Here is a 25183-nt window from a genome sequence, read left to right on the forward strand (position 1 = left end):
AGATAATTTATCTGACTTCTAAGTTATGTCATTTTGGCACGTGCACCTAAGACAGAAAGTGGCACAGGTAGCTGGAAAAGAAGCTGTGATGCTGGAGCATAATCACTTATCGTGTGGGTACATGATTATTTGTGAGGAGTAATTCAGGGATCAAGAGTAGGATGCAATACATTCTGCTTATGAACTTCACCTAAAGAACATATGAAGTGTAAACACGGTAGTCAGCTTCTTTTTTCCAGCTACAGTGCAATGTGTGATTTTTTACAGAAAGTTCCTGACACAGGGAAACAATCCTCTATTTCTACACCCATCCAAACAAATATGTATAACCTGGCTATCATTTCATTCATACAAACTATTTACGTATGATCTAGCACTTTGATGAAGGCCTAAATGTTTAGCTGACAGAAAAAGAAAAAAGCACTACACCTACCAGAGTAATTATTTCAAGGGTATTTTTATCCTGCAGTTGAACATACGCAATAAATGAGTATTAGATTATGTTACTGAAATAGTGCCTGAGCCTTTATTATCCTACAGGACAAATTCTGTAATCCCCTCTGACAGATTCATAATCACAGCAATAACCAGTTCTTGACCTGTGAGGCAGGTTAAGTATCCCTGCCAAACTAACAAGAATAGTACCTATTCTGTTTCTGAAAAATTGATTGTTAACCACCAGAACTGTAAAAAGTCATATCCATATTAATTAATAGTGCCTAGTCTTGCATTAAAATCAAACATACACAAGTCACTGATCTTGATAGATAAGTCTTACACTACCACCTCTAAAATTTATGATCACAAGAAACACAGACATATTTATCCAGAGGTAGAGAAAACCAAGGAAAACACCAGCTCCTATGATCTCTGATCATTATGATCACTTCTTTGGCTGAAATCTGAATAAGGAACCGATATTACAGCAGTGTCAAAAATAAAATTTAAATCCTATCAGTAAGTTTATTTTGAAGTAGTAAAGACTGCTTGTGGCATTTTAGCTTTGAGAGTGTCATTTAATATTTTCATGAGAATGTGTTTATATAGCAGTATGATTTATTATTGTCAAAAAGCTTGTAACAGCAAAGAAATACCTGACTCGTGATCTATGCAATACTTAAACTTCTGGGCAGAATCTGTTAGCTTATAGAAAATAATCTGGACATCTATTTTCCTTGGATAATTTTTGTAGTTCACAGCTCCAACTGCTCATTTCAAGAAATGGAAAAATTTAAAGTCTGAAATAAATATATATTTTAAAACTATACATTTAAAAACATTTTGAGGTGATATAATTTTAGGGAAAATGATATCTGATAAATTAATACCTAAAGAAATTAGAACTAAAATAGAAACAATTTTTAAAAATTAATCTTTTTTTTGCATACAGCAAACAACTAAAATTCATTTAAAAGTCCTGCTGGACCACTTAATTGGTCACTGAGGACAAGAACAGTCATGATATATTGTGTCCTGTAAAACGCATATATTTTTATATACATTTTAGAAGTATATGTACTTATACCAACTATTTATTTTGTAAACTATTCGAAGTACAACCTTCAGCTGCTACAAGCTAGCCTAAACAAGTAGCGAAGGAGCAACATTAGACAGTACATAACCACAGTAAATACAAAGCCCACCAGTACAGTATATTTAATATTTGTCTATTTAAGAAGCTACCACCTGGGGAATTAAAAGCGTTTTCTATATTTAGCTGTGAAATTAATCCATGCCATCAAAATGAGGAAATTAAAGACAGCAGGCTTTAGATGAGGAGTCAAAGCTTTCAAGAAGACAAGTTTTGACTGTCAACATGGTTGTCCTCTTTTCAATTCAAAAATCAGATTCTCCTCATTAAGGATTTGCCTTTGGCTCAAATTCCAGTTTGCTATCTTTCTTCATATGAGTTCTTGTGGACTATAGAATTACTTTAAAGCATCTGAATGTACTTCTTTTAGAAGACATTAATATTTCAGAGTCTTCCTCTGAGCTGTTTCTCTTAACATCATATGAAGTGCTGCAACAATCTGCTGCAGCATCACAGCCTAAACACAGAGCTAAGACTAAGAATAGTTAAATGACAGTTTGGAAAAATGGCTGCTTTAATTGAACATTGGGGATAATTTGACAAACCCAATCTCATAAATACTGTAGCCCTTGCTGCTCTCAAATAATTACATTTCACATATTTTAAAGAGACATGCTTAATTAAAGAAGAATCAAGCCATGACTTCCTGAATTTGCAAATCAGAGATACACCATGTAGCTCTGCAGTATCTGGTAGAGTCCAAATATTTTTTAATTTATTTTAGTTCCTTTAAATTCTGTTTGGTGGTAATGAATGAGGTATATAATTACTCTGATTCATCCTGTACCCTTAATATGAAATACCCCAGAGCACTTAAAAATAATAATTGATAAAAATATCAAAAAAGAATTAATTAAAAGCACAACTAAAAATTAATCATTAACTTCATTTTAAACAAGATCAAGAATTGTACAGAGCTCATTAAGACTTTGTATAACTCATGTTATATAAATGGCCAAGAAATGAGTAGTAGTACCTGCAGTACCTCTATATCAAGAGCTCTTTACACAGTTCTTGTTAAACTAGTATGAATCATAGCTAAGAGCCAAAGAAATGAGAGCAAATAATCCTAAAGAGTAAAATAAACTCATGTGGCAAAGCATCAATACCATATGTTTCTGTGAGACTCCTAGTTTCAAAGGAGTATCCCTTCAGTTCTGAAATTGCCATATTTTCAAAAAAAAGTGTATACTCCTTTCATTTTTGCTTTTTGCATGGATTTAGCTGGAAACTAAACAGGTGAAATTGACGATATAGAAGTAAACATTTGAATACAGGAATGAATCGCACAACTGTCAAGTTCCTGCGTGATTATGCACTTTCATTTGTTTTCCCACCTTTGTAACCCCATGGCTGGGTTGCGCTCTAGAGCAAGGGCACACCAGCATGGTTTGCATGCCCCCGCTCAGCTTCCCCAGAGAACATCTGTATCCCCAACCCAGGAAAGGTTTGCTCAGTGATGTGCAATCCTCATTGCTCAATCACCCAGAAGAGGCAGGGTCCAGAGCAACCCAGACTGAAAACATATGAGCTATTTGCACCAGGAGCCTGAAAGAGCTCCGAAACAAAAGAAATAAAAAAAAAAAAATTAAATCTATTTGAACTCATGTTTTAATATCCCCCCACCCAAGTGCAAATTCCCAGAGCAGACTTTTCAGGTTGGTACATAATAGTTGTTTTTTTACCTGCAGGATCATCTGGAAAACTGATACTTTGAACAGCAGGACTATGCATAGTTACATCCCAACGAAGACTCTAAAGGCAAGATGGGGTACACACATACTTTCTCCTCATGGTTTTTTTACTTGAGACAAAAAAGTCAAGGGGCAAACATAGTACTGGAAGAAAGTAACAGAACTAAAAAATTATGAATTTAGATAAAATCTGTACTGGATGAGCACAATAAATGAAAGATTACTTATTTTTAGTTTGTGATCCTATCCATTCAGTCTTACAGAAGCTCAAAAGGGGCTCAATTAATTGTAAGTGACCTTTTAGTTTTGTTTTGTTTACTAGCTCATCATACTCCACCCTCTTTTGATTTGATGACTTTAATTTTATGTTTTGGTTTACTTTTTTTTTAATCAACCTTGTCTTCAGGCTAAGCTGACAGATCTTACTCTTTTTTTGAACATTAAAAATAATGTTACAGAAATTCAGTAGAAAGATTAAAAAAAACCCTCCAACACTTAGCAGACTCAATTCACTAGGCAAGCATTCCCTCAGATAAAATCAAGATGATAATTAGCCAAAACCAGCTGCAAAATATTATTTTATCCAAATTGGTTCTTTAACAATCTCTCAGCTCTAATCAAATAATAATGAACTTTGATATTCTGTTGTTGATACACTCGAACTAAATTCCACTCAGTGTTATTTGTCTTAAGCCATCCAATCTTCATTTTCTACCCAGCCTTGCACCTACTTTAGGCAAAGGCAGAGAAAAAGGATAAAGATGAGACTTTCTGTGTTTCTGACTCAATACTACAGTAACTGCAAATAATATGACTGAGAAGACACCCACAGATAAACTTTTATTTTGACCACAATACCTCGTATTGGTGTACTGAATGAAATATCCGTTAAAGTTTTTGACCAAGCAGAACCGTGAATAGGAAAGTGCACAGTTCAAAAGGCCATTAACTAATTCACGAAATGATGCTCATTATATGGACAAAGTGTTAATTCTTCTGAAAAATGAGCAGGTCACTGAGTAACTACCTTGATTGGATACACCAAGGAATTAGAATGGATATTTTGACTTCATATTTGATTAGCATTAGGGATACTCTTTCTCTAAACACTTCCCACAGGACTGCACATACCAAATTCCTACCATAGCTCAAGTTATTATTCAAAGACCTGAGAATGTTCATTCCACTTAGCACTATCTTAGTTTCACTGACAGTGCTAAAGACAACAGTCTGTTCCCTAGACTATTAAGGGAATTTCAGAAATTTAGAAAAAAAAATTGAAGTTGAAATCTAGCATTACATTGCCAACAGTGAATTTTTTCTTTAGAAAACCCCAATATCTTTGTCCCTGAGGTATTTCAGAAAACCTCAAGCCTATTTAGATGAATTGCAACAAAACAGCATTCATCATTAACACAATGAAAAACAAAATCTGTGTATCTTACCAACCAGTTGGGTATTTTGGGGTGGTAGTAGGGAAAAGAGAAAACACTACACACTAAAGCTGAATTTAATAAAACAATAAACAGAGATGCAGAAGATGCCTTTGGATCATCTACTGTAGATTCCTAACTCAGGTGGCACCGAACTAATTTTTATGTGATCCAGAACAGGAATTCATAGGCGTGCTACACAGCCTGTGGAAATCAAAACAGACAACTGCTATTAACTATCTTCAACATGGAGATCCTCTGTGTTAAACGTACATTCTTAATATTCTAAGTCAGTTAATACAAGATATTAATTATAGGGATGCAGTCTGAGGAATGCATTTAAATGGGGCTTTAAAGTTTCTAACCTTTTTTCATCTCACTCCTTAGAGACACATCCTGGCTAATTCTCCTTCTTTGGACTAATGATCACCCAAAACTCAGTGCCCGCCCAGATTTCACCTGATTGAAACTGCTAGATTTCATATGCTGCCATAAGAGCATTCCCTTCCACCTCAAATCTCATGTTAGCTACATCAAACTAGGGAAAAAATGCTCATTCCTGTTCTGTCAGTTACTTTTTAGGATAACCACTTGGTTTGCTTGACACCGACAATTACTGTTACCTGAACTGTAGCTAAATCCTTAAAAAGGGAGAATTAAGAAGGAAGTGTTATGTACAAAGAAAAAAGTACTTTACTTCTATATACAGCATTTACAAAATTCTACATGAATATATTCTCATAGTTTTTGAAAAACAGGGGTTCCTATGACAGCTGTCAGAAAACCAGTCTTACAGTGTGAGCCTTAAAGAGCACAACATATTAAATTTACCAGAACAAAGGTTGAAAGGTACCTTGACTACCATATAAAAACTTTCCGTAGTCATAGAGGTGATAAAATTGTGATAGTCTATGAAAGGGGCCAGGTTTGCAGATCAAGGCAATAAGTTCATCAGGCCAGGTGGCAGAGTTTCTCTGCAGAGACCGTTCAACAGGTCATTGCAGTTTGTCATAGACATTTGTTCAGAGAACATACCGGAAAAAGGGGAAATTTTCAGTGTTGCTGACAAAGGCATAGCAAAAGGAAGACTGGCAGCTGAAATTAGACAAATTCAACCTTTCCACAACATTTCAATTTCCTAGCACTAAGGGTAATTAAATATTGGAATGGCTTACCAGGGGAGCTGGTGGACTCGCCATTGCTTGGAGCTTTAGGACGAGATTAGATATCATTGTAAAAGAGATGCTTTAATCCAGCTTCTGGAAGTTCTCAACATGCCCATAACACTTGCAGCTCTGCATTAAGACAATGACTATAATCAAATCTCGTACTTTAGGGTTTCAGCTAATCAACTGCAAGGGTTATAAATAATTTTTTTCCTTTCACATAAAAACCAGACAGATACTTTGATGTGGTTTATATTCTGATCTGTCTCTGAAGTAGCAGAGATTGCCTAAATCTACAGAAAACATGGGGCAGCTGATGCAGTTGCCAGTGGTGATAGGGAAAGTACTACCTCTTAGTCTGAAATTCACAAAGTAGTTGTATCCAAATGGGAACCCACATGAATTTAAACTCATCTAGATGGATGCAAACCCCTTCTGCCCTGTAACTTGTGTGATTAGGTCAGTGCAGAAGCAGGTTTGGTCTGTCTGCCCTGCTGAGGGTCTGGTAGAAGCACTCACTCAGCATTTCACTGACAGTGCTACATGACTTAAGGAAAGGAGTCATTTCACGCTCTGCTCCTGTAGAGCACTGGCCAAGGGTCAAGTGAAAAACTATTCAATCACCATCCCCTTAGAGGTCTTGTTAATGAATCCTGCTGGATTAGCTCAAAGGGTGTGCTTTTTTTCCAATGTGAGATAAATAGAAATCTCAAGTGAGTTTGGTTTGTGTTTGCTCAGCGTGAGATACAAATCACCTGTTAACACACATATCTCAGCTAATTAACTAATTGCTATTAAAGATGCATAAGTAACATCTTGCTCTCTTCTATCTGCTGAAAGTTAGCATACTTTAGTCTAACTAGAGTAATCATGTTAACACATAGGTATTGGGATTTATTGTTCTGTGTTTTTCAGCATATACACATAAGCATCCCTCTTGGTTTTTAGTTTAGCTACATCTGTAACTATACATTCTGTGCTATTTTAGCAAAATACTATAATGACTTGACTATTAAATGTAAGTAAAGCTGAAGGCAAGAAAGAACATTCTGCTACTTTTACCCTTATATGTAAAAAAAGTATGTCTTAACTGTCAAATAAAGCATAAAATGAGAGATGGTTCTTCTAGTGATTTCTGTGAGCTGCACAGTAGCATGTTCGTATTGTGAGTCACCAAATAAATATCTATTTAAGTGAAGTCCACGCCAGGCTTTTATGCTTATTGGCTGCCTATATTATTCTCTTATATCCCTTTGACAGTTTGTTAGAATCTAAGATATTTCTGTCTGTGCTAAATAACAGGCCATTTGATGGATTTGTGCACAGAAACATCTGGAATGTAATGCAGGCATGTAAATCACCTGTTGTGCTGTTCAGGACATTTTCCATGCAGAATAAGGATGATTTGTCTTTGCCATAATTCTGAAGCACACATAAGGCTCTGTTGTCAGTACTGCTCTTTATGATTATATTGTCATTTTACAAAGTAAGAATGGAACACACCATGACAGCACCACCTAGTAACATAAAATATTCATGCAAAAACAAAAGCAGACTAAGCCTTTAAAAAGTAGAGAAAAAAAAATAAAAGATACACTGATCCTGCTTGTCTCAATGTCTATTTTGGAGACACATGCATATATTTGCAGCACTTATGAGGATCAAATTTACAAGATGGCCCTAATTAAGCAGTATGTTATTCCATGGGTATGCTTACTCAAACCAAACCAAACCAAACTACTCAGAATAAGAGTTTCCTCTTCTGGGATGAAAATTACAAAACCTGCACTTAGAGTCTTCTGACTTCTCTAAAAGACTTTATTTGTAGTGCTGCTGTATTTACATACAAATAACTGACAGAATCTGTACCCAGATCTGTTCCACACTGCACAAAAATTTCATTATGATGAGCATCTAAACTTTTTTGTTCTGTTGGTCTTTTTGTTCTATATCTTACAGCATACCTAATGCCTAAGGTCCAGGAATGCTTGGAAAACCTCAACTGAATCTACTGTACCATAATTTTTAAAGAATGATCTTTAAGGAAGAACTGACAGAGGAATATTATGCTATACACTAGACACCTTAGAAGCCAATATCATAATAAAAAGTAATATCATTCTAATGATAAATATCATCACAAATTTTGACTAAATCTCTGTTATAAAAATATTATGCCTTAGTTTTCACAGCCTGTTCAACTGAAGTACTATCCAAGAAAATTTTGAGTACAGAAAGAGTTCGCATATTTGCAGCAGATATTTATTTCAGAAAGTGCTCATTTATATTCTTTCTGTGTCAAAATCTCTGCCCAAGTTACACAGAAGTTCACATGATTAGTTAGTATCAAATTTTCTGCTTTTGTATTTGTGCTAAAAAATCCCAACTCAAAATGTTTGAATTGTAACGTGTAGTTGCAAAATTCTAGAATTTTTAATTGAATGTACTATTTTTAAATTTAAGTTCCACACAGCATAAAAAAATGTGCTTGCACAGCAGAATCCAGTGGATTAATGTAATTGTGTTATCATTCCTTCTCAATTATCTACTGAAAATGTTCTTACTATTCAAAACCTCTTTCCTACACACTTCTAGTAATAACAGTGGAAATTAAGATTTGTATTTCTTGAATCTTTGCTTTCCTTAAATACTGACCGGTGGGTTGTTTGGTAGTTTTTGGGTTTTTTGGGGTGTTTGTGGTTTTTTTATTATTTATTTATTTATTTATTTATTTATTTTACCTGCCTTACAGAATCACGTGTAAGTTTGAATAACTTAAAATCTTTTCATTGGGACTTGTTGTTTTGGAATAATTCTTCTCTCCCCTTGGATTGTTTACATTAATTATATAATAATTAACATTTAATGCAAATTTTCTATTCTGTTCTTTAAACTTGTGAATTTAATATCTACCTTTCTTCATTTATCTGAAATCTTAAAAAAAAACCCTAATAGTACAATTTTTACACATAACAAAATGCTGTCAGAAGCACACCAAATAAATTTTACAACACCCCTTTCCCACCACCCTCCAAGAAAACTCAATAAACTCAGTATAAAACAAACAAATAACATAATCTAATCTAACTGTCCACTTTACCTGGAAATGCATGCCCTGTTAGAGAATCCAAATCTGAAATTAAAACAGTGAAAAAATAATCTTTAACACTAATTTAATATTAAAAAGCACAAAAAATCAAAAGCAAACCTGGCAGCAAATATCACATTATCATCAATATAATTTTTAATCAAATATATAGAAAAGCAAAAGTAGAATACTTAACATTACATTATGAAGGTTTTCTTCTCCATCGTTTTGTAAAAATGTAAAATATTATCTTAAGATGAAAGCCTTGAACACTATGAGAAGCAAATTTATTTTACTGTTTAAGACAGACATATCAGAATTCAATAAGAATTTTACAATACTTTGTAAATGAACCTCTGATTTCAGAAACAGAAATCTTGAGTATAAACTTTTGTTCCACCTTTGTACATAACAAGTAGAAAAGTGCAGAATGCTTTTTAGATTGTACTCTTTAAAAAAAATTTCCTTTCTTGGTCACAACAGATAAGAGACCTGATTTTGTATATTCTAATGTTCACACTTTTTATTCCCCCTCATCTATCCATTTTAGAAAAGAGCTGGATTTATTCCTGCTGATACCATAAAGCATAAATGAGGGCATCACTGGTAAATCCCATCTGAAGAGACAGCAGAAAGCCACATCAGTGATGCTGAAGGCATCAGAATGGCCCCTTCTGAATGTGCACTGAGACCAGAACTCAGAATTTCATCTTTGAAGTGCTTTGCACCTTTGGAAATTCCATGCTCTTAAGAAAGACTTATTTGGTGACTTCGAGGAGATAACACTATAGCCAGAAGAGTAGTGGGGGCTGATAAAATACAGTCAATACCAGCTGGGATTGTTGTTGCATTGCCAAGGTAAAAGTTTAATTCTCAGACACACATGGCCAAAAGAAACCCCTTCTCAGACAGTGTTCTGTCACATGAGACAGTGACTTGAGCCCATTTGGAGAACAAGTCCTGTTGCTAGGGGCAGTCCACCAGGTCCCAGTTAGCTCACCAACAAAGGGTGAGACCTTCAAACTCTCCTTCCTCCCTTTGTGTGACAAATGGGATCACAGAGGGGTGCAACAGCTACACTCTCTTGGAATTACACAATAGACAGATGGTGGCTGACCAATACACCCTACTAAGTGTTTAAATGAGCTTTCTTGTAATTTTTAGGAATTGATTGTATTTACTACCAGTGTCTGGAAAAAAATCTTTTAATACTGTTTATAAACTATTACATCTTTAAAGAAAAAAGTTGCTTTCTTATTGCAACAGTCAACAGATACAAGATTCTAAGTTAATGGTTTAGGCTACAGAAATTCTGAACTTTTTGTAATGTAGTAACTAATTCTAAAAGTAATTGGAAAAATATTTATCAATTTACTCCTGGAACTGCAGAAGGAACTCTTTAGACAGGAGGAAAGGTGTGCGTGGTTCTATTAACTTATAACAGTTTAACTGAGACATCTCCTGAGGACTGTGAACATGCTTAGTTTTGTAAGAGAACACAGGACAAAACCAAACCAAAACGAGATAAATGCGCTAGAGAGAATTGCTTTCTGAAATCCAAATTGCTGAACACAACAAATTAACTAACAATTCCAGTATGTAGGCTCTCAAGATTTATCATAAACTACAGAGGAAAATAAAAACAATCCTCAAGACTTTTTCTTTCAGAGTCTGAGAGACAGAAGAATGTTGTTACCCCGTAGGAGCCCATAAAAACCACACCAAAACCAGATTACGCATAAATGGAGCATTTAGCTGGGCAGTGACTGCTCCCTGAAAGCACAGACATCACACAGCTACCTTGCAAATCAGAGACATCCGAAAAATGTCTAATACTTGAATTGTTCAAACTCCTCTCACTGTGCACTTCTTGTGGCACATCCTGACACAGAAATAAGGTGTTTGAAAACATCTGTTCCATGTCATTAATAAAAAAATCCTGATGAAAAACCTGAAGATCCAAGGAAAAGAACAGAAAAGGAAAAAATTCTCTGTTTCCCTTTAGCAGTGAAAAAATATCTACTCAGTCACTGGGATTTTAAAAAATAAAAACAAGCAAACAAAAAACCAACCAACCAACCAAAATACCCAAACTAAAACAATAAAACCCAAACCTAAAAAAAAAAAGGCAGATAAGTTAATGCAAATTAATTAGGCTCTTCTCCCAGTGTAAAACAACACTACTATGTAATACTTTGTGTTAAGCTGATGATATAAATTGTGTTTATTTTCTTTCTTTTCTTAGTCAGCCTACACTAACTGAAAATAAGGTAATTTGTTACCTAAGCATGTGTCCTGTGTGAACTGTTAAAGAAAATCAGACCTACTTTCCTTGCTGAAACCAGAAGATTTTATGGTATTATTGAACCCACAAATCATGATCCACATGCCCCAATTCCATCATTACATTTCACAAAGGATATGAGCTGGCACTGCATAGGCAGGCAAGGTAAAGTTTCCCATATAAAGATAAATACAGTGTGCAACATTTCCCTGCAAGAGTTCAATACATGAAATTACTGCAGTTACAATGGAATGAAACCTTTGCTGAAACAACTGGAATATTTAGTCTCTGCCATAAGATTTCTTCTACTCTTCTATGACTCCAAGGGCAGCAGAAAAATCATCATTTCCTGTTATTGTTAAGAGCATTTCTCAGTTTCCTTGACTGATTTTCAATTAAGTAAGCCTTGAACAGGTGGAATCCAATTTTCTTCCATTCCATTTATTTGGTGAATTGCCCAGATTTGTTTCTATTCACTTTTATTTTCATACATAAGACTTTCTAAGCAGGAGGAATCTGAGATGAAAGTGGAGTACATAAAAGTGACACACCCTTTCATCCCCTTTTTAAGGCAACATAGCTAACATGTTCACATTAGCAGTTATCAAGGAATTACACTCATGAAATCCAGACCTGATACATACTATGAGTCATTGATTTAGGTAAAAAAAATGGTGATTTGACAATAAAGCTGACTTTGAGTTATAATGAAAAGCATGATTTTTTAAAAAGGGAATGAGTGTGCGCTTTTTAGCAAGCACTATCCCTGGTACACCGCATTTTATTAGCTCAGTGCAAAACAGACGTTGGAGATGATACAAGATTTTCATGACAATAAACTAATTATTTCTTCCTAGAGTTGATAAGCAAAGATGTAGTCCTCTCTGTATCTTGCCTCCAAGGCCCATTCCTCCTATTTTACAAACTGTTCATTGCACAAGGCAGTGCTCAGCTTTCGACTTCCCCTCTCATGGTACTCCTCGTGCTGTGCTGACAGTAAAATATCAAAGAACTGTATGGCTTCCACTGGCATGTGCTGGCAGAATGCCAACACAAAATGAGTAGAAGGGATGACTTTTACAGTGCACAGGAAAACACATTTAAGGTGCAGAGCACATTTAAGTCATTTAACATTAAATGTTCTCCATGGCATTGGCAGCAAGATGATGTAATACCAAACTGTCTCTGAGAGCTGGTACCTGCTTAGAAAAGGTTACAAGAAGCTAATGAATGCTAAATCGTGCTCTCTTGAAAATACAAGATTTTGCCTTGCTTCTAAGTGTTTTAACAGCAATTGTCAGCAAGAAATAAGTGTCTCTGCTTTGCTAAATCTCCAGTCAGACTCAATCTTATTTTATTATAAGACTCTAACTGGGCAGCAGAACTCAGGAACCCTTGCAGATGTGCACAACACCTGGACCATGAATTCTACAAAACTCAAGTCTTCTTTAAGCAAGAGAAGTGAAGTCCAGCAGTTCATAATATTTGGAATACAAAGGGCTGGTTGCAAAGAAGAGAATGAAGAGTGACATAGAGCTGCGGTGGCTGAAGATGTAAGATGATTTGCATCAACTAGAAGTTTCAACTATAGTTTTGGCAATCAGGTCAGTCAAAACTATTGGCACCTAACTTAGGATTGGATTGGGACTGTGTTGGGGGTTAGGTTTGCTCCTTTTTTTCTCTAAAGAATTTTTTCCCCACAAGTTACCAAGGAGACCAAGTGTTGGATACTGGAGAGTACTTAACCGAAACAAAGAGGTGGACAAAAGGTGGAAGGGGGAGATAACGCAGGTAAAAGACAAAGCTTGAGGCAGCTGCATGCTTTTCTGCTTCCGGCGTTCGGGGAGGCGCGTGTCTGCTGCTCCTCGAGGAGCTCAGCCGCCGCAAAGCACGTCGAGCGAAGAACGGCTGTTGCTGGCTGGAGGAGTTTCACTGTGGCCAAAGGGATCCAGTCCTGGGAAATCTACTATCACCGGTTCGACCTGAATCCTGAGTTTTTCTCTGCCACTCGCGGAAGCTGGGCCGCTTTCTGCCTCGCCTTCGAGCTTCTTCGGCGCTGCTCCTCTTGCTGCAGCGTGACCCTGCACCCCCTGCGCTGCCGGGACATCCTGCCCCTGCCTGCCGGGACACTCTGCCATCCCAGCTACCAGCCCGGGACTTTTCCACTGTTTCAGCTTGGTGCTCTGAGGATCCTGCAGGGACACCGAAACCAAGCTGCCCTGGGTTTTGTGAAACAAAGCCCTCAAGGTTCTTGGTACTGTTGTCGTTTGTCATTAATGCTGTAGTTGTTTGGTGGGGGGGGAGTTTTTTTTTGTGTTTGTTTGCTTTGTATTACATACTAGTAAAGAACTGCTATTCCTATTTCCCAAATCTTTGCCAAAGAGCCTCTGATTGTAATTTTACCTATCAGATACCTGTCTTCCGAAACCAAGACAGACTGTGAGTATGGCTGCACCAAGATTTGAAGGTTAATTTGGTACTACCCAAGCCTAAAGTCAGATGCTAAAGGAGAAGTAGGTGAACAATCCTTTGCCTTAGCCTCTAGAGGGAGAGAGTTTCCTTCAGCACCAGAAATTACATTAATTATTCACTGAAAAACTGTTTTTTCAGTAGAAGCAACTCTTGCACAGTCTTGTTGCCTCAAATTTGGTCTCTTCTATTTATTTCCTGTCACTATGATCTTAACCTTCCGCAATAAACCTGCTTTCAGAGTCTCTCTTATTTTCATTATTAGGTTATTTGCATTCATTGGCCACCAATGCTTTAAACGGCACAATTACAATTTTAATGGAAATATAAACCTTTTTTTGGTGAGAATTTCCCTGACAAAAAAAAAAAAAAAAAAAAAAGTGTAAAGGTTGCACTCAAGAATTCATAAGAATGAAGTCACCATCTTTCAAACCTAATCCTCACTTGTGCTGGCAGTTGGAATTCATTTTTATTTTTGAAGATAATTCAAAGAAAAAAAATCCAGCTGGAGAGTTAGTTATGAAGAATTATAAATATGACATTTGAAAGCCTATTTATTGCTCTGATTCAATTTTATAGTATTATTTTTCAATTAAAAATTACATCTTATTGAGACAGGTAGATTACATTTACACTGCTAACCAAGGTTTCATTCAACCACCACTCCTTCTTGTGATACCATTAAGAGTAAGATTCAAAGTTACTTTTCTTCAGTAGAAGTGTTTTGTTGTGAGATCTGAGCTCCAATGAAGTAGTTGAAATTGAGTCAATTAATTACATTGAAAAGTAGAAATTAAAGTTGTACAGAAGAATATTTAGAACAGTTTTTTCCATTGACAAGATCTCTAACTACAGTGTGAGCTTAGACAGCCACATATCTACATAACCTGTACTGTAGATAACTGGAGATGAAACTCACCACAAGAATCTTTCAGGAAAATACTCTACATATATGGGTGTAGATCTGAGACAGACACAAGAATAAAATGGGAATGATTTAGGCATGAAAAAATTGCTGGTTTACAAGTGGTAAATTTGATGCCCTTAGATATCTAAAATGGCTCATTAAAATAAGTCCTGGACAAAAAGAAACTTAGTCCTGTCAGCCTCTAGTGCAAAAATTCACTGATCATTATTCTTCTTCTCTTAAAATCATATGATAATTATAGAGGTTGATACTTGCCACTTTATATTTTGCCTTCTGATTTATGTAATTCCAGGAAGAAGCTGAACAACAGTTACAAACTGAAACACAAAAGGATCCATCTGAACACCAGGAAACACCCTTTTTTTTTTTTTTTTTTTTTTTTTTTTTTTTTTTTTTTTTTCAGTCAGGAGAGTGACTGAGCACTGGCACATGTTGCCCAGGGAGATCATGAGCCACTTATGGTTGTAGTGTTGACAGAGTAGGAAAAAGAAGTGAATTATTCCTGATGAGAGGACTGAATTGAGGGAGACAGATCACAAAAAAATACTGATTAGAGGAGTTTCATTAATAAGTCTGGTCTCTGTAATAGAAAAAATCTGTTATAATTAATAACTGTAATCATTCACACTAGCCACTGAAGTCTTTGCACACCCAGCTCACCTTGCTCTTGCACACTCACTCACAGTTTTCCACAATGCACAACTGGGGGACCAACACAAGCTGTCTGCACAGAGGCACAGGATCATAACAGCACATGAGGGCTCCCAGGTGGTTGCCCAGGAAGTCCCTCAAGGGGTCTTTCACTTCATCACATGGACCCTGCAGCCTGGCCACATGTGGCAGCAGCACCTACCCTGGCCAACTAAACTGGATCATGACTTGCTTCTCTTTGTCCAAAACATGTTCTCCTCATTTCTTTACTCTGTCTCACTTTAAAAACCTGAAGAAAAAAAACCTAACAAAAAATAACAAGTCCAGAAACAGTTTCCTTAGATTTTGAAAGCCATCACTAATCTATTTTCTTCTGCTGCTGATCTCAAGCAATTGGTCTGCTTCATGCTTCATCAGGCCAGTCATGGCATCAGGACTAGTTTATCCAAATTCAATGCAGGGTTTTAGAGTGAGTCTTAAAATATGTTGTAGAGCCTATAGCTGCATATAGACATCTCAAGATCAGAACATTAATGCTTTCCATAGTAGCTCTCACCAGGAAACGAAAAGTACCTTACAAATGAAATCCCAGCCCTGGTTTCCTGCAGTGATGGATGCTGTACTGACAGCAGCAGCAGCACCCACCCTGCTTGAGTACAGAGACTTTACTGAGGCAGCACTCCCCAGCTCTTTGAGAGCAATCATGGAGGACACCTATTATCTGAGGTAGGTATACTGTAATTTGGACCCTGTGGAGTTCATCACAGCTTTACTGCCTCGTATTGAGCCAGGATTTCCCAGCAGACTACCACAGGCATGCCATCCTCACCACATGTAATAATCCAAATACTTTCGGAAAGGCACACAGTATCATCTACAGGCATACTGTTATGTAGATATGTGCATTTATGTAAAACAAGCATACAAATGAAAGTTTTTCAGAAAGGCCAACAAAAAAATTATTCATGCTTTCCCAGTGACTTCAATTTCTGCAGTTGGCTTAGCCATGGAAGAGGTGAGAGCACCTCTTTTACCTAATGCACTTCAGTGTCTTAGCATATCCACAAACCTTTTTAAGATCAAAAGGACATTTAAAATTACGTATGCACGATCACCTAAAAACCAACACCTTAAAAATGTAGAATCATTTATGTTGAAAAGACCCTGAATACCATCAAGTTCAACCATTAATCTAGCACTGCCAAATACACCACTAAAGCATGTCTCTAAGTCCTACATCTACACAGCTTTTAAACACCTACAGCAATGGTGATTCTACCACTTTCCTGGGCAGCATGTTCAAATGCTTGACATCTCTTCTGATGAGGAAAATTTTCCTAATATCCAATATAAACCTGTTTGCTTGTAGGAGAAAGGAATACAGGTGACCTTGTCCCTGATAAGTAACAGCTTTTTAATTACCTGTGAGGCCATTCTTGGTCTGCAGTTAGAGCCTGTTGTTGGAACCTGTAGCCATAGTCTAGCTAGGTAAAAGCCTGCATTCAGAGTCTTCAAACTAATCCCTGGCAGTTATAGTTTAGCAGGAAATAAACAGCAGAGGCTGCAAGGGAAACCTACAGCAGGAACTTGCTGCAGCTAGGATCAGTGAATAGGTGGAGTCCGGCTGGCTGAGCTGTAAAGAGGAATAAACCAGGACCTTTTTTTGTGCTATGATAAACAAGAAGTCTGAGTCTTGGCTCATTTCTACCCACTAACAAGAGGGCTGCTACAACATTTGCTCATGGCCTATCACTTGTTACTTGGAAGATGAGACCAACTTCCCCTCACTACCAGCTCCTTTCAGGCCCTTGTAGTAAGCAATAAGGTTCTGTCTGAGCCTCTGTTTCCCCAGGCAAAAAACCCCAGCTCCCTCAGCTGCTCCTCACAGGACTTCTGCTCCAGACCCTTCACCAGCTCCATTGCCCTTCTCTGAACCTTCTATAGCTCCTCAATCTCTTTCTTCTAGTGATGAGTTAAGAACTGGACACAGGACATGAGTTGTGCCCTCAGCGGTGCTGAGTGCAGAGGGACAAACGCTGCCTTGATCCTGCTGGCCACACTACTGCTGACTCAGGCCAGGATGCTAGGGCTGCTTTGGCCAGCTGGTCACACTGCTGGCTCGTGTTCAGCTGCTGTCAACCTGCACCTCTAGGTCCTTTTCCTTTGGGCACCTTTCCAGCTACTCTGTCCCTAGCCTGAAGCACTGCAGGGGGGTTTTGGGACCCAAGGGCAGGACTTGGAACTTGGTCTTGTTGAATCTCACACAATGGGTCTCAGACTATGCATCCAGCCTGTGCACATCCCTCTGCAAACCCTTCCTACCCTCCAGCAGATCAACACTCCCACCCAGCTTGGTGTGATCTGTAAACTTTGTGAGGGTGTACTCGATCTCCCCGCAGATGTCATTGAGAAAGATACTAAACAGGACTAGCTCCAATATTGGGCCCTGAGGAATACCACTCAGGACCAGCTGCCAGTTGGATGTAACTCCATTCACCACAGCTCTCTAGGCCTGGGTATCCAGACTGATTTTTACGCAGTGAACAGTGCACCATCCAAGTCATAGGCTCCATTTTCTCCAAGAGAATGCTGTGGGAATGGTGTCAAAGTCTTTTTTATTTTTCCAGGTAGACAATACCTGTGAAGGAGATCAAATTGGTCAAGCAGGATGTGCCTTTCATAAACTCATGCTGGCTGGGCTCTGGTTGTCCTAGACTCAGATTTGCTACCTTCCAGTCACCTGAGACTCTCTGCTTAGGCAGGGCTGCAAATAATTGATGGAGAGGGGCTTGTTGAGCACTTCCAACATCTCCCTCAGTACTCTTGGGTGAATCCCATCCAGCCCCATAGACTTAAGAGTGGGGAAGTTGTATAGCAGGTTCACCAACCATTCCCCTTTGGATTATGAGGGCTTCATTCCTTTCTCTGTACCTGTAATTCAGTTCCAGAGCCTGGAACCTGGGGAACAACTGGTCTTAGTGTTCAAGACTGAGGTAAAGAAGGGCTTAAGTACTTCAGCCTTTTCCTCATCCTTTGTCATAGCATTCCATTAGAGGTGGAGATTCTCCTTTACCCCCTTTTTGTTGCTGATGTATTTATAGAAACATTTTTATTGTCTGTATTATTTTATTGTTATTACATCAATAGTCAGACTAACTTCCAGTTGGGCTTTGGCCGTTCTTATTTCCTCCCTTCTTAACCTCATGAGTCCTTATAGTATTCCTGAGTTTTCTGCCCCTTCTTCCAAAAGTCATAAACTTTCCAGTTTTTCCTCGGTTCCAAGAAAGGTTATCTATTCATCCAGGCCAATCTTCTTCCCCATCAGCTCATCTTACAACACATGGGAGAAGCCTGACACCCTAAATTTTCTAGGCAGTTGTATTTCTAACTCATTTTTTTAAAGGACACTTGTAAATTTATTCCAGTCCAGCCATAACTGTAGCCTGACCATATCTAGGATCTGTGGAGCTGTGATTAGTACAGTACTGTTCTTAAGCTAATAACCTAAAGTAATAACTTTGGGCCAGAGCTGATTTCTGTTCTCAAACAGCAAGTGTAACTCTTTCCTATTTTTCTGAATAATGTTACAGTGAAAAAATAGAATTTCCAAATTCAGGAGGTGGCTAGCACAGGCAGTCATAGACTATTTATACTTACTCAAAATGTAAAAATCACTATTTACACATAGAGTTTACATATTTTACAGCAAATAGATGGAAGAAATTTGAGAGTCTACTTGTATCTGATCTATTCATTCAATCATATTATCTTTCCATATGAAATGTTAAAACTTCAATTTATCATACATTATCATGGAGCATTTGCATTTCATGACTCAAGAAGTAAAGACATAATACACATCAAGATATGGTGATACATGACTCTCAGAAATATCAAGCTATCAAATTTTCAAGACCAGAAAACAATAAAAATTAAAAATGTGCTAAATAAAATTCAGACTGTATATGTCATGTTGAGACATTTGTGAAACACCCCCATGAAACTCTGGAAGAAGGCTCTGGGTAAATGAGGAGTCTCAAACAGAGGTTCCACAAAATCACACCAAAAAAGAAAAAAAGAGAAAAACCCCCCTATTTCCTGAAAAATGAACTTCAAGATAATATATCTGCTCAGTTTCACTGCCATTCCTTTCTAAATCTGCTTTCATGAGAAAGGCAAGAAATCGTGTGAAATTCAACTGTTGCACTTTATGCCACTAATCATGTCAAATACTATGAGATGTCTTTCAGAAGCTGCTTCTTCATGTCAAATTCTTTCAGTTTATCTCATTCTTTCACTTCTAAAAATGCTTCTCCTTTCCCACTTTCCCCGATTTTTTGTGACTTCATTTTTTTCTTGAAAATTATAGAAATATAAGCTGTTGAACCAGAAGGCTTCTCTAGACAAAAGATTGTTTTCTCTCCTTTTCAACACAGCGTCAGTTTCTCTTCCTCTAAATCACATGAAATTGCTTTCATTTTCATATTTGTGCTCAGCTTGATCTGGTCTTTCATATATCATTTATTATGTTCTGCTAACCAAGAAAGAGTACTTTTTCATATTCTTCTCCTGCCTTTTTTTTTTCCTTTTATCAGATAAAACAAAGCAATCTTTCAAACCTTTGATGCCCTGCCTGGTTTCAGAAAGACTAAATAACTGTGTTTATACATTGACATATAAAGTACCAAGTCGAGCATTATATGACAAAGCTGACTCTGTGATTTATTAAATATTAGGACAGTTCTGGTTGTACTAAGCCAGCTGAGTCTTCTAAGGAATGTAGTTATGCAAAAGCTAAGGAGGAGGGGAAGAAAATACCAATCAAAAAAAGCAGCATCTACTTAAGTAGCTGTGGCTTGCTCCAAACCAGCAACTGCAGGCCATGCTGCCACTTGGTCACAGCCCCTCACCCTGGTGGGTGGAGAATCAGAAGGTGGTAAAACCTGTAGACTGAGATAAGATCACTTTAATTACTGAAATAATGAAAGGGAGAGGGATAGGAATAAAATCCCAGAAAGACAAGTGATGTAATATGCAGTTGCACCTGCTGACCAATGCAGTGATTGGTCCCGCCCATACAATTCCCCCCAGTTTATACACTGAGCATGGCATTGTGTGACCTGGAATATCTCTTTGGTCAGTTTGGGTCACCTACCCTGGCCATGCTCCCTCCCAGCTTTTTGTGCACTTGCTCACTGGCAGAGTATGGGAAACTGAAAATTCCTTGATTTAGGGTAAACACTATTAACAACTACTAAAAATTGGAGTGTTATCAATGTAATTCTCAAAATAAATGCAAAACACAGCACTGTACCAGATACTAAGAAAAAATTTAACTCTATCCTAGTTGAAACCAGGATAGTATCCACCTTTATTCCATATAATTTATGCCATTACCATGTTCTACACTTCCCAGTACATCCCAGTAACCATCATCACTCTTCCAGTGATGGAAGAGTGATATATATATATACATATATATATATATATCACTCTTGATATATATATATATATTTATACACACACATATTTCACTTAGTTAATGGACCATACCTAAAAAAGTCCATTGAGTTCATTTAGTCCATGCCTTTGCACTTCATCTGTAGTTACATCTTTTCATCAGGGTAGGGGAAATAGAGTATAGTGTTGAATTGTTGCGTACTGGACCCAGCCAGTTGTTTCTCTTCTCCACTTGTTTGGAGGCAGGGCTCCTCTACTACTGCTAGTAGGATTCTCCACTTTTTCTAAAAGTGTACTAGAATCTGTTTCCATTGGAACAGGAATGTAAAGCTCTAGGAGTTACCAGTGCACAGCGTACCCTAATGCCATCAGACTAAAGCCAAACCCATTTATATTTCTGGAGTGACAGGAGCTAACTGTATTGGAGGCTGAAATAAGCCTGCCAAGAACAAGTGGCAAAGCATGCCATGTGACTGGCCTGGAGATGTGGTGCATCCATGATGAGGTGTGGTTCCTGTCTCATTCACTAACATTGGCCAGTCTCTGAAGTGGTAATTTAGGAAAGTTGTCAATGTTTTCAGTGACAAAACAGTTCTATCAGAAATGCCTGCAAGACACCCTTTAATTTAATAGAGGTAAGAATTGCATTGAATTCAGAACGAAAAGACTGTGAAACAGGAGAAGGAATTTTATGGGGAAAAATTTGTGATAAGGTAATTAAAATCTCTATGCACAAGGGAATGAAGTAAAGGCTGAATTGGCTTTTGCCCACAGGCATTTACAGATTTGATTGCTTCACTTGGTTGGTTTAGCATTCTTTCAACAGAGTTTTGTGCTTTCAACATTGTTCATGTGGAATATAACCAGAGGAGAAAAGTTATTTCATGTTATAACTCACTGGAGACAGTGGAATTATCCCAGTACAGAATATGGTTCACCATCCAAAGTATTTGTTTTTTTAGATTTTAAATATTCAACTATTAGATGAGATAACAACTATTTATTCATAACCTAAATCCTAGGTATGATGCTTCCAAAGGTTATGGTAAAATACATGAATGTACAGTTAAAACAGAGTTAACAAGTCAATTACCATCTCTAAATCCAGGATACATATCTGAGCTACAAGGTAATTCTGGACTCTGGTATGCAAGTAGGCAAGCAGCCAAATTGTTCTGCGTCTCTTTCACTTTGACCAACTTTGGCTTTGAGAAACTTTTCTAATGAAACTGCTTTGTTCTCTGGAAAAGACTCAGTTTTGAAAAATCAGCATTTTCAAATGGAAGAAAAAAAATTATCAGAAAATTTTAAATATAACTGTAGTTGAAGCCAAATCTAGTCTGCATGTGCAATTTCTAAATGACAAAGACCTCCCTTCAAATTTTTCCATGTATTATATGTTCTGGAGTTTACTTCAACAAAATCTGTAACAATAGGAAGGTTGCATCAATTTACTTTTTTAAAAAAAACAGCTTTGATATGGAATTAGATCTGCCTCCAAAATTAAATAGTTGAACTTTGTGGAAACAATGTTTTCCCATCTGGATATGTTATGAATATGAACCTCAATGCAACATTAACATTTATATCATAAGGGCCATAAAAAAACCCTTCAAACCCCCTCAAGTTCACAATCTCACAGCTCTGGAGATCACCCACAAATAAAATGAAATTAAATTAAATTAATGAAAATAAAATAAATCATGCAAAATAGAAAACTCAAAATCCCCTCCAGTAATGCATGTTTCTAATTTCGATCTTAACTTCCTTTGTAGCATTGCTTGGTCAGATTATTTTATGGCATGCCTGTCAGGAAATTTGGATATGCTATTAAAAACAAAACCAAAAACAACCAAACAAAAAAAACACACCAAAACCCCAAGAGAAGCAGTCCAAGAAACTTCTGATTCTTGTCTTGTTGTTCTACTTTGCATTTATCCTGAGCCAATCGAATATTGTGAGAGGATGTGTTATAAAAATTATGAGACACATAATTTTTAATACTGTTTCTTTAAAAAGTAAGATGCAATTATTTTCAGGCACTTATTATCAATGAGAAATGAGATCTGTTTTTTGTATCCTACAAATTTTTGCAGTGATTTAGTTGTTAGAAGAACTATTTCACTGACATAAAGTAGAGAGGATAATATCTATCCTTCATATTTCTTAGTTTGTCTTACTGCAACTGAATGTGACACACAGTGTAAAAAAGTCTAATTATGAGAGAAAACTGAAGTCAGCAGCCTCAGGCAAGACAGTTTCTTAGAACCAGCTTTATAATCTCAGTAAAAATATCATTAAACTTAAATTACTTCGGATTTTTTACTTTTTTCCTTCTTTTCTGAAACAGCACTACAAAATATGGTTTCAAAGTCCACCTGTATTCTTCACAGAAAAAATTATAGTTTTCTAATTCTTGAACAGATTTTAAATAAATTCAAGCAGCATTTCACCCAAAATTTTTGCATAGCACCAAGAATTTGCTAACATCGAGAATTTTTTGAATGTGATTGAAGGTGTCCTTGTCACCCTATGTTCCTTCAGTAGGTTCATCTCTGTACTAAGACAGACTGTATAGGTTCTAAGCATTAAAGCAGTAAAAGTGAAGCATTGTTTGCTCCTGTTCCTAGTGGTCCCAAAGACATGAAGTGTCTGCCCTCACATTTCAGTTGCCGTTCTACTGCTCCTCTTCCCTGTGAGATCTTGGCCTTTTCATCTTCTCCTTTTACATTATATATATAAAATATACTTCTTTTCTCATCAAAGAGATGTTGGACTTTGACAATGCATCATTTCTCCTCTTCCAGCCTTTTCTCTGCGGGCAGCCATCCTGAGGGAGCAGCAGGATGTTATGGCAATGTGAGTGGCAGGTGAGTTAAACCAGTGGAACAATGGCTTCAATGGCCAGTGCTGTGTGCTTCGCCAGAAATTTATTCCAAGTTCTGTGTCAGCTCTCTTTTGTCCCTAGATTTAACTACAGAATATGCTTGTGCCCTAATTCTCTTCATTATAAGGTTTCCTGATTTTTAACAGTGTCTTCAGTATTGCACATATACCTTTGGGTGGAAGAGACTCCATCATCTTGTTGCTGTTATTTTATTGTTGAAGGAGACTTACACCCCTCTTCTGCCTAAGGGCCAGCTGAATGAGTTTGAGTTGCCAGATAAATCTCAGATTCTAACCTACAAGGACGAGGTGTCTGCAATAAAGCACCACTGCTGCTGATTATATACAGAGGTATGTAAATGGATCTTTGCATCTGGGTTGATGCACATTCTACATCTGATGTGCTGTCTCCTCAGAGAAGAGAAGAAATAATCAGGCATCGCAAAACAGAGTCCTCAGCCCCTCTGATTACATGCCAAGGGATTCACTTCATTTAACTAATTATTTTATTACCGTTTTCTTTAGGCATAAGGTATGAAAAATTCATATCAAAACCTTGAAAATATAGAGAGATTGTGCAAATATTCTGCCAAACTTTATCCCTGATCCATGAGACTTGAGTCTCAAATTAAAAAAAAAAAAAAAGAAAAAAGGGGAAAATATCATCCTTCATATTTGCTTTAAATCTTCTCTCTAATAAAATTGTACCATGTTGGCCCAAGGTAAAACTGTATGGTCAGTAACAAAAAATCCTTCAAAAAGCTGATATCACATCAATCTCCATTACTATCATTAATATATATTAAATCAAATCTTAGCTGTGAGGGAAGTTTTCACAATGATACCTGATAATTTGATGCATAGTACTTAATGTAGGCACTAGAATTTGAAATAGCTTTAAAAAATAAAATTTAAATTTTGCATTACATTCACCAATGGCCATACTGAAAGAGTTCTCAGAGTCTCAAGTAAAAAACACTTTCTGTACAAAGACATAGTCAAAGTTGGCTTTTCTGTATTTTAGCTGCACGTTAAAATTCTCTTTTGTAATACAATGTACAAAGGCAACAATTAGAGATGCAGAGAAGCCAAAGCAAGGAGTTCAGAAACATTGGCCTACTCTCAACTCTACTACTGCTCTGCTGAGTAAGTTCAGGAAATTTCCCTAATAACCATGTCTGCATATAGCCTATGAAAAATTAGCTATTTAGTATATATTGTTTGTTTAGTCTCCTTCTATAACTAACAGAGAAAAACACATTTCCAGGGGGTGATTTATGTCACCTGAAGACAGGTATGAAAACAGACTAATCCTAGTGCAGAACTCTGGAAAACTTGTGGAACAAGTACTTATAGCATATTTATAAGTAAGTGGAGGACAAAAAAGGGAGCTATTAATTCAAGGTTTTTTTTTTAATGACTTTCTGTATTTGGCTTTGCACTGAGTGTGTTTATTCTGGCCTATCTGAGCAGAGCCCAGGGTAACTAGAGACAGGTACCTGGAGCAGCAGGCTCCTACATTTCTGCTGTGAC

The 25183-nt window shown here is 37.0% G+C and overlaps 1 protein-coding gene across 10 annotated transcripts in view; it reads right to left on the minus strand.

Moving 5' to 3' along the window:
- Window positions 1-25183, minus strand: part of DLGAP2 (DLG associated protein 2) — a 378906-nt gene that overhangs the window by 147312 nt on the left and 206411 nt on the right. For 5 of the 10 annotated variants that reach the window (XM_066179828.1, XM_066179829.1, XM_066179822.1 and 2 more), the window contains one exon: window positions 8985-9017. The exons of 3 other annotated variants lie outside the window; for them this stretch is intronic. In XM_066179828.1, coding sequence (XP_066035925.1) covers window positions 8985-9017 — 33 coding nt within the window. Of the gene's footprint in view, window positions 1-5893; window positions 6014-8984; window positions 9018-25183 lie in introns of all 10 variants that reach the window. 2 more of the 10 variants (XM_066179825.1, XM_066179824.1) reach the window with 1 other exon arrangement.

The sequence above is a fragment of the Chamaea fasciata genome, unplaced genomic scaffold, assembly GCF_029207755.1.
Source record: "Chamaea fasciata isolate MVZ Bird 193981 ecotype frontalis unplaced genomic scaffold, bChaFas1.0.hap1 SCAF_3, whole genome shotgun sequence".
Taxonomy (NCBI): Eukaryota; Metazoa; Chordata; class Aves; order Passeriformes; family Sylviidae; genus Chamaea; species Chamaea fasciata.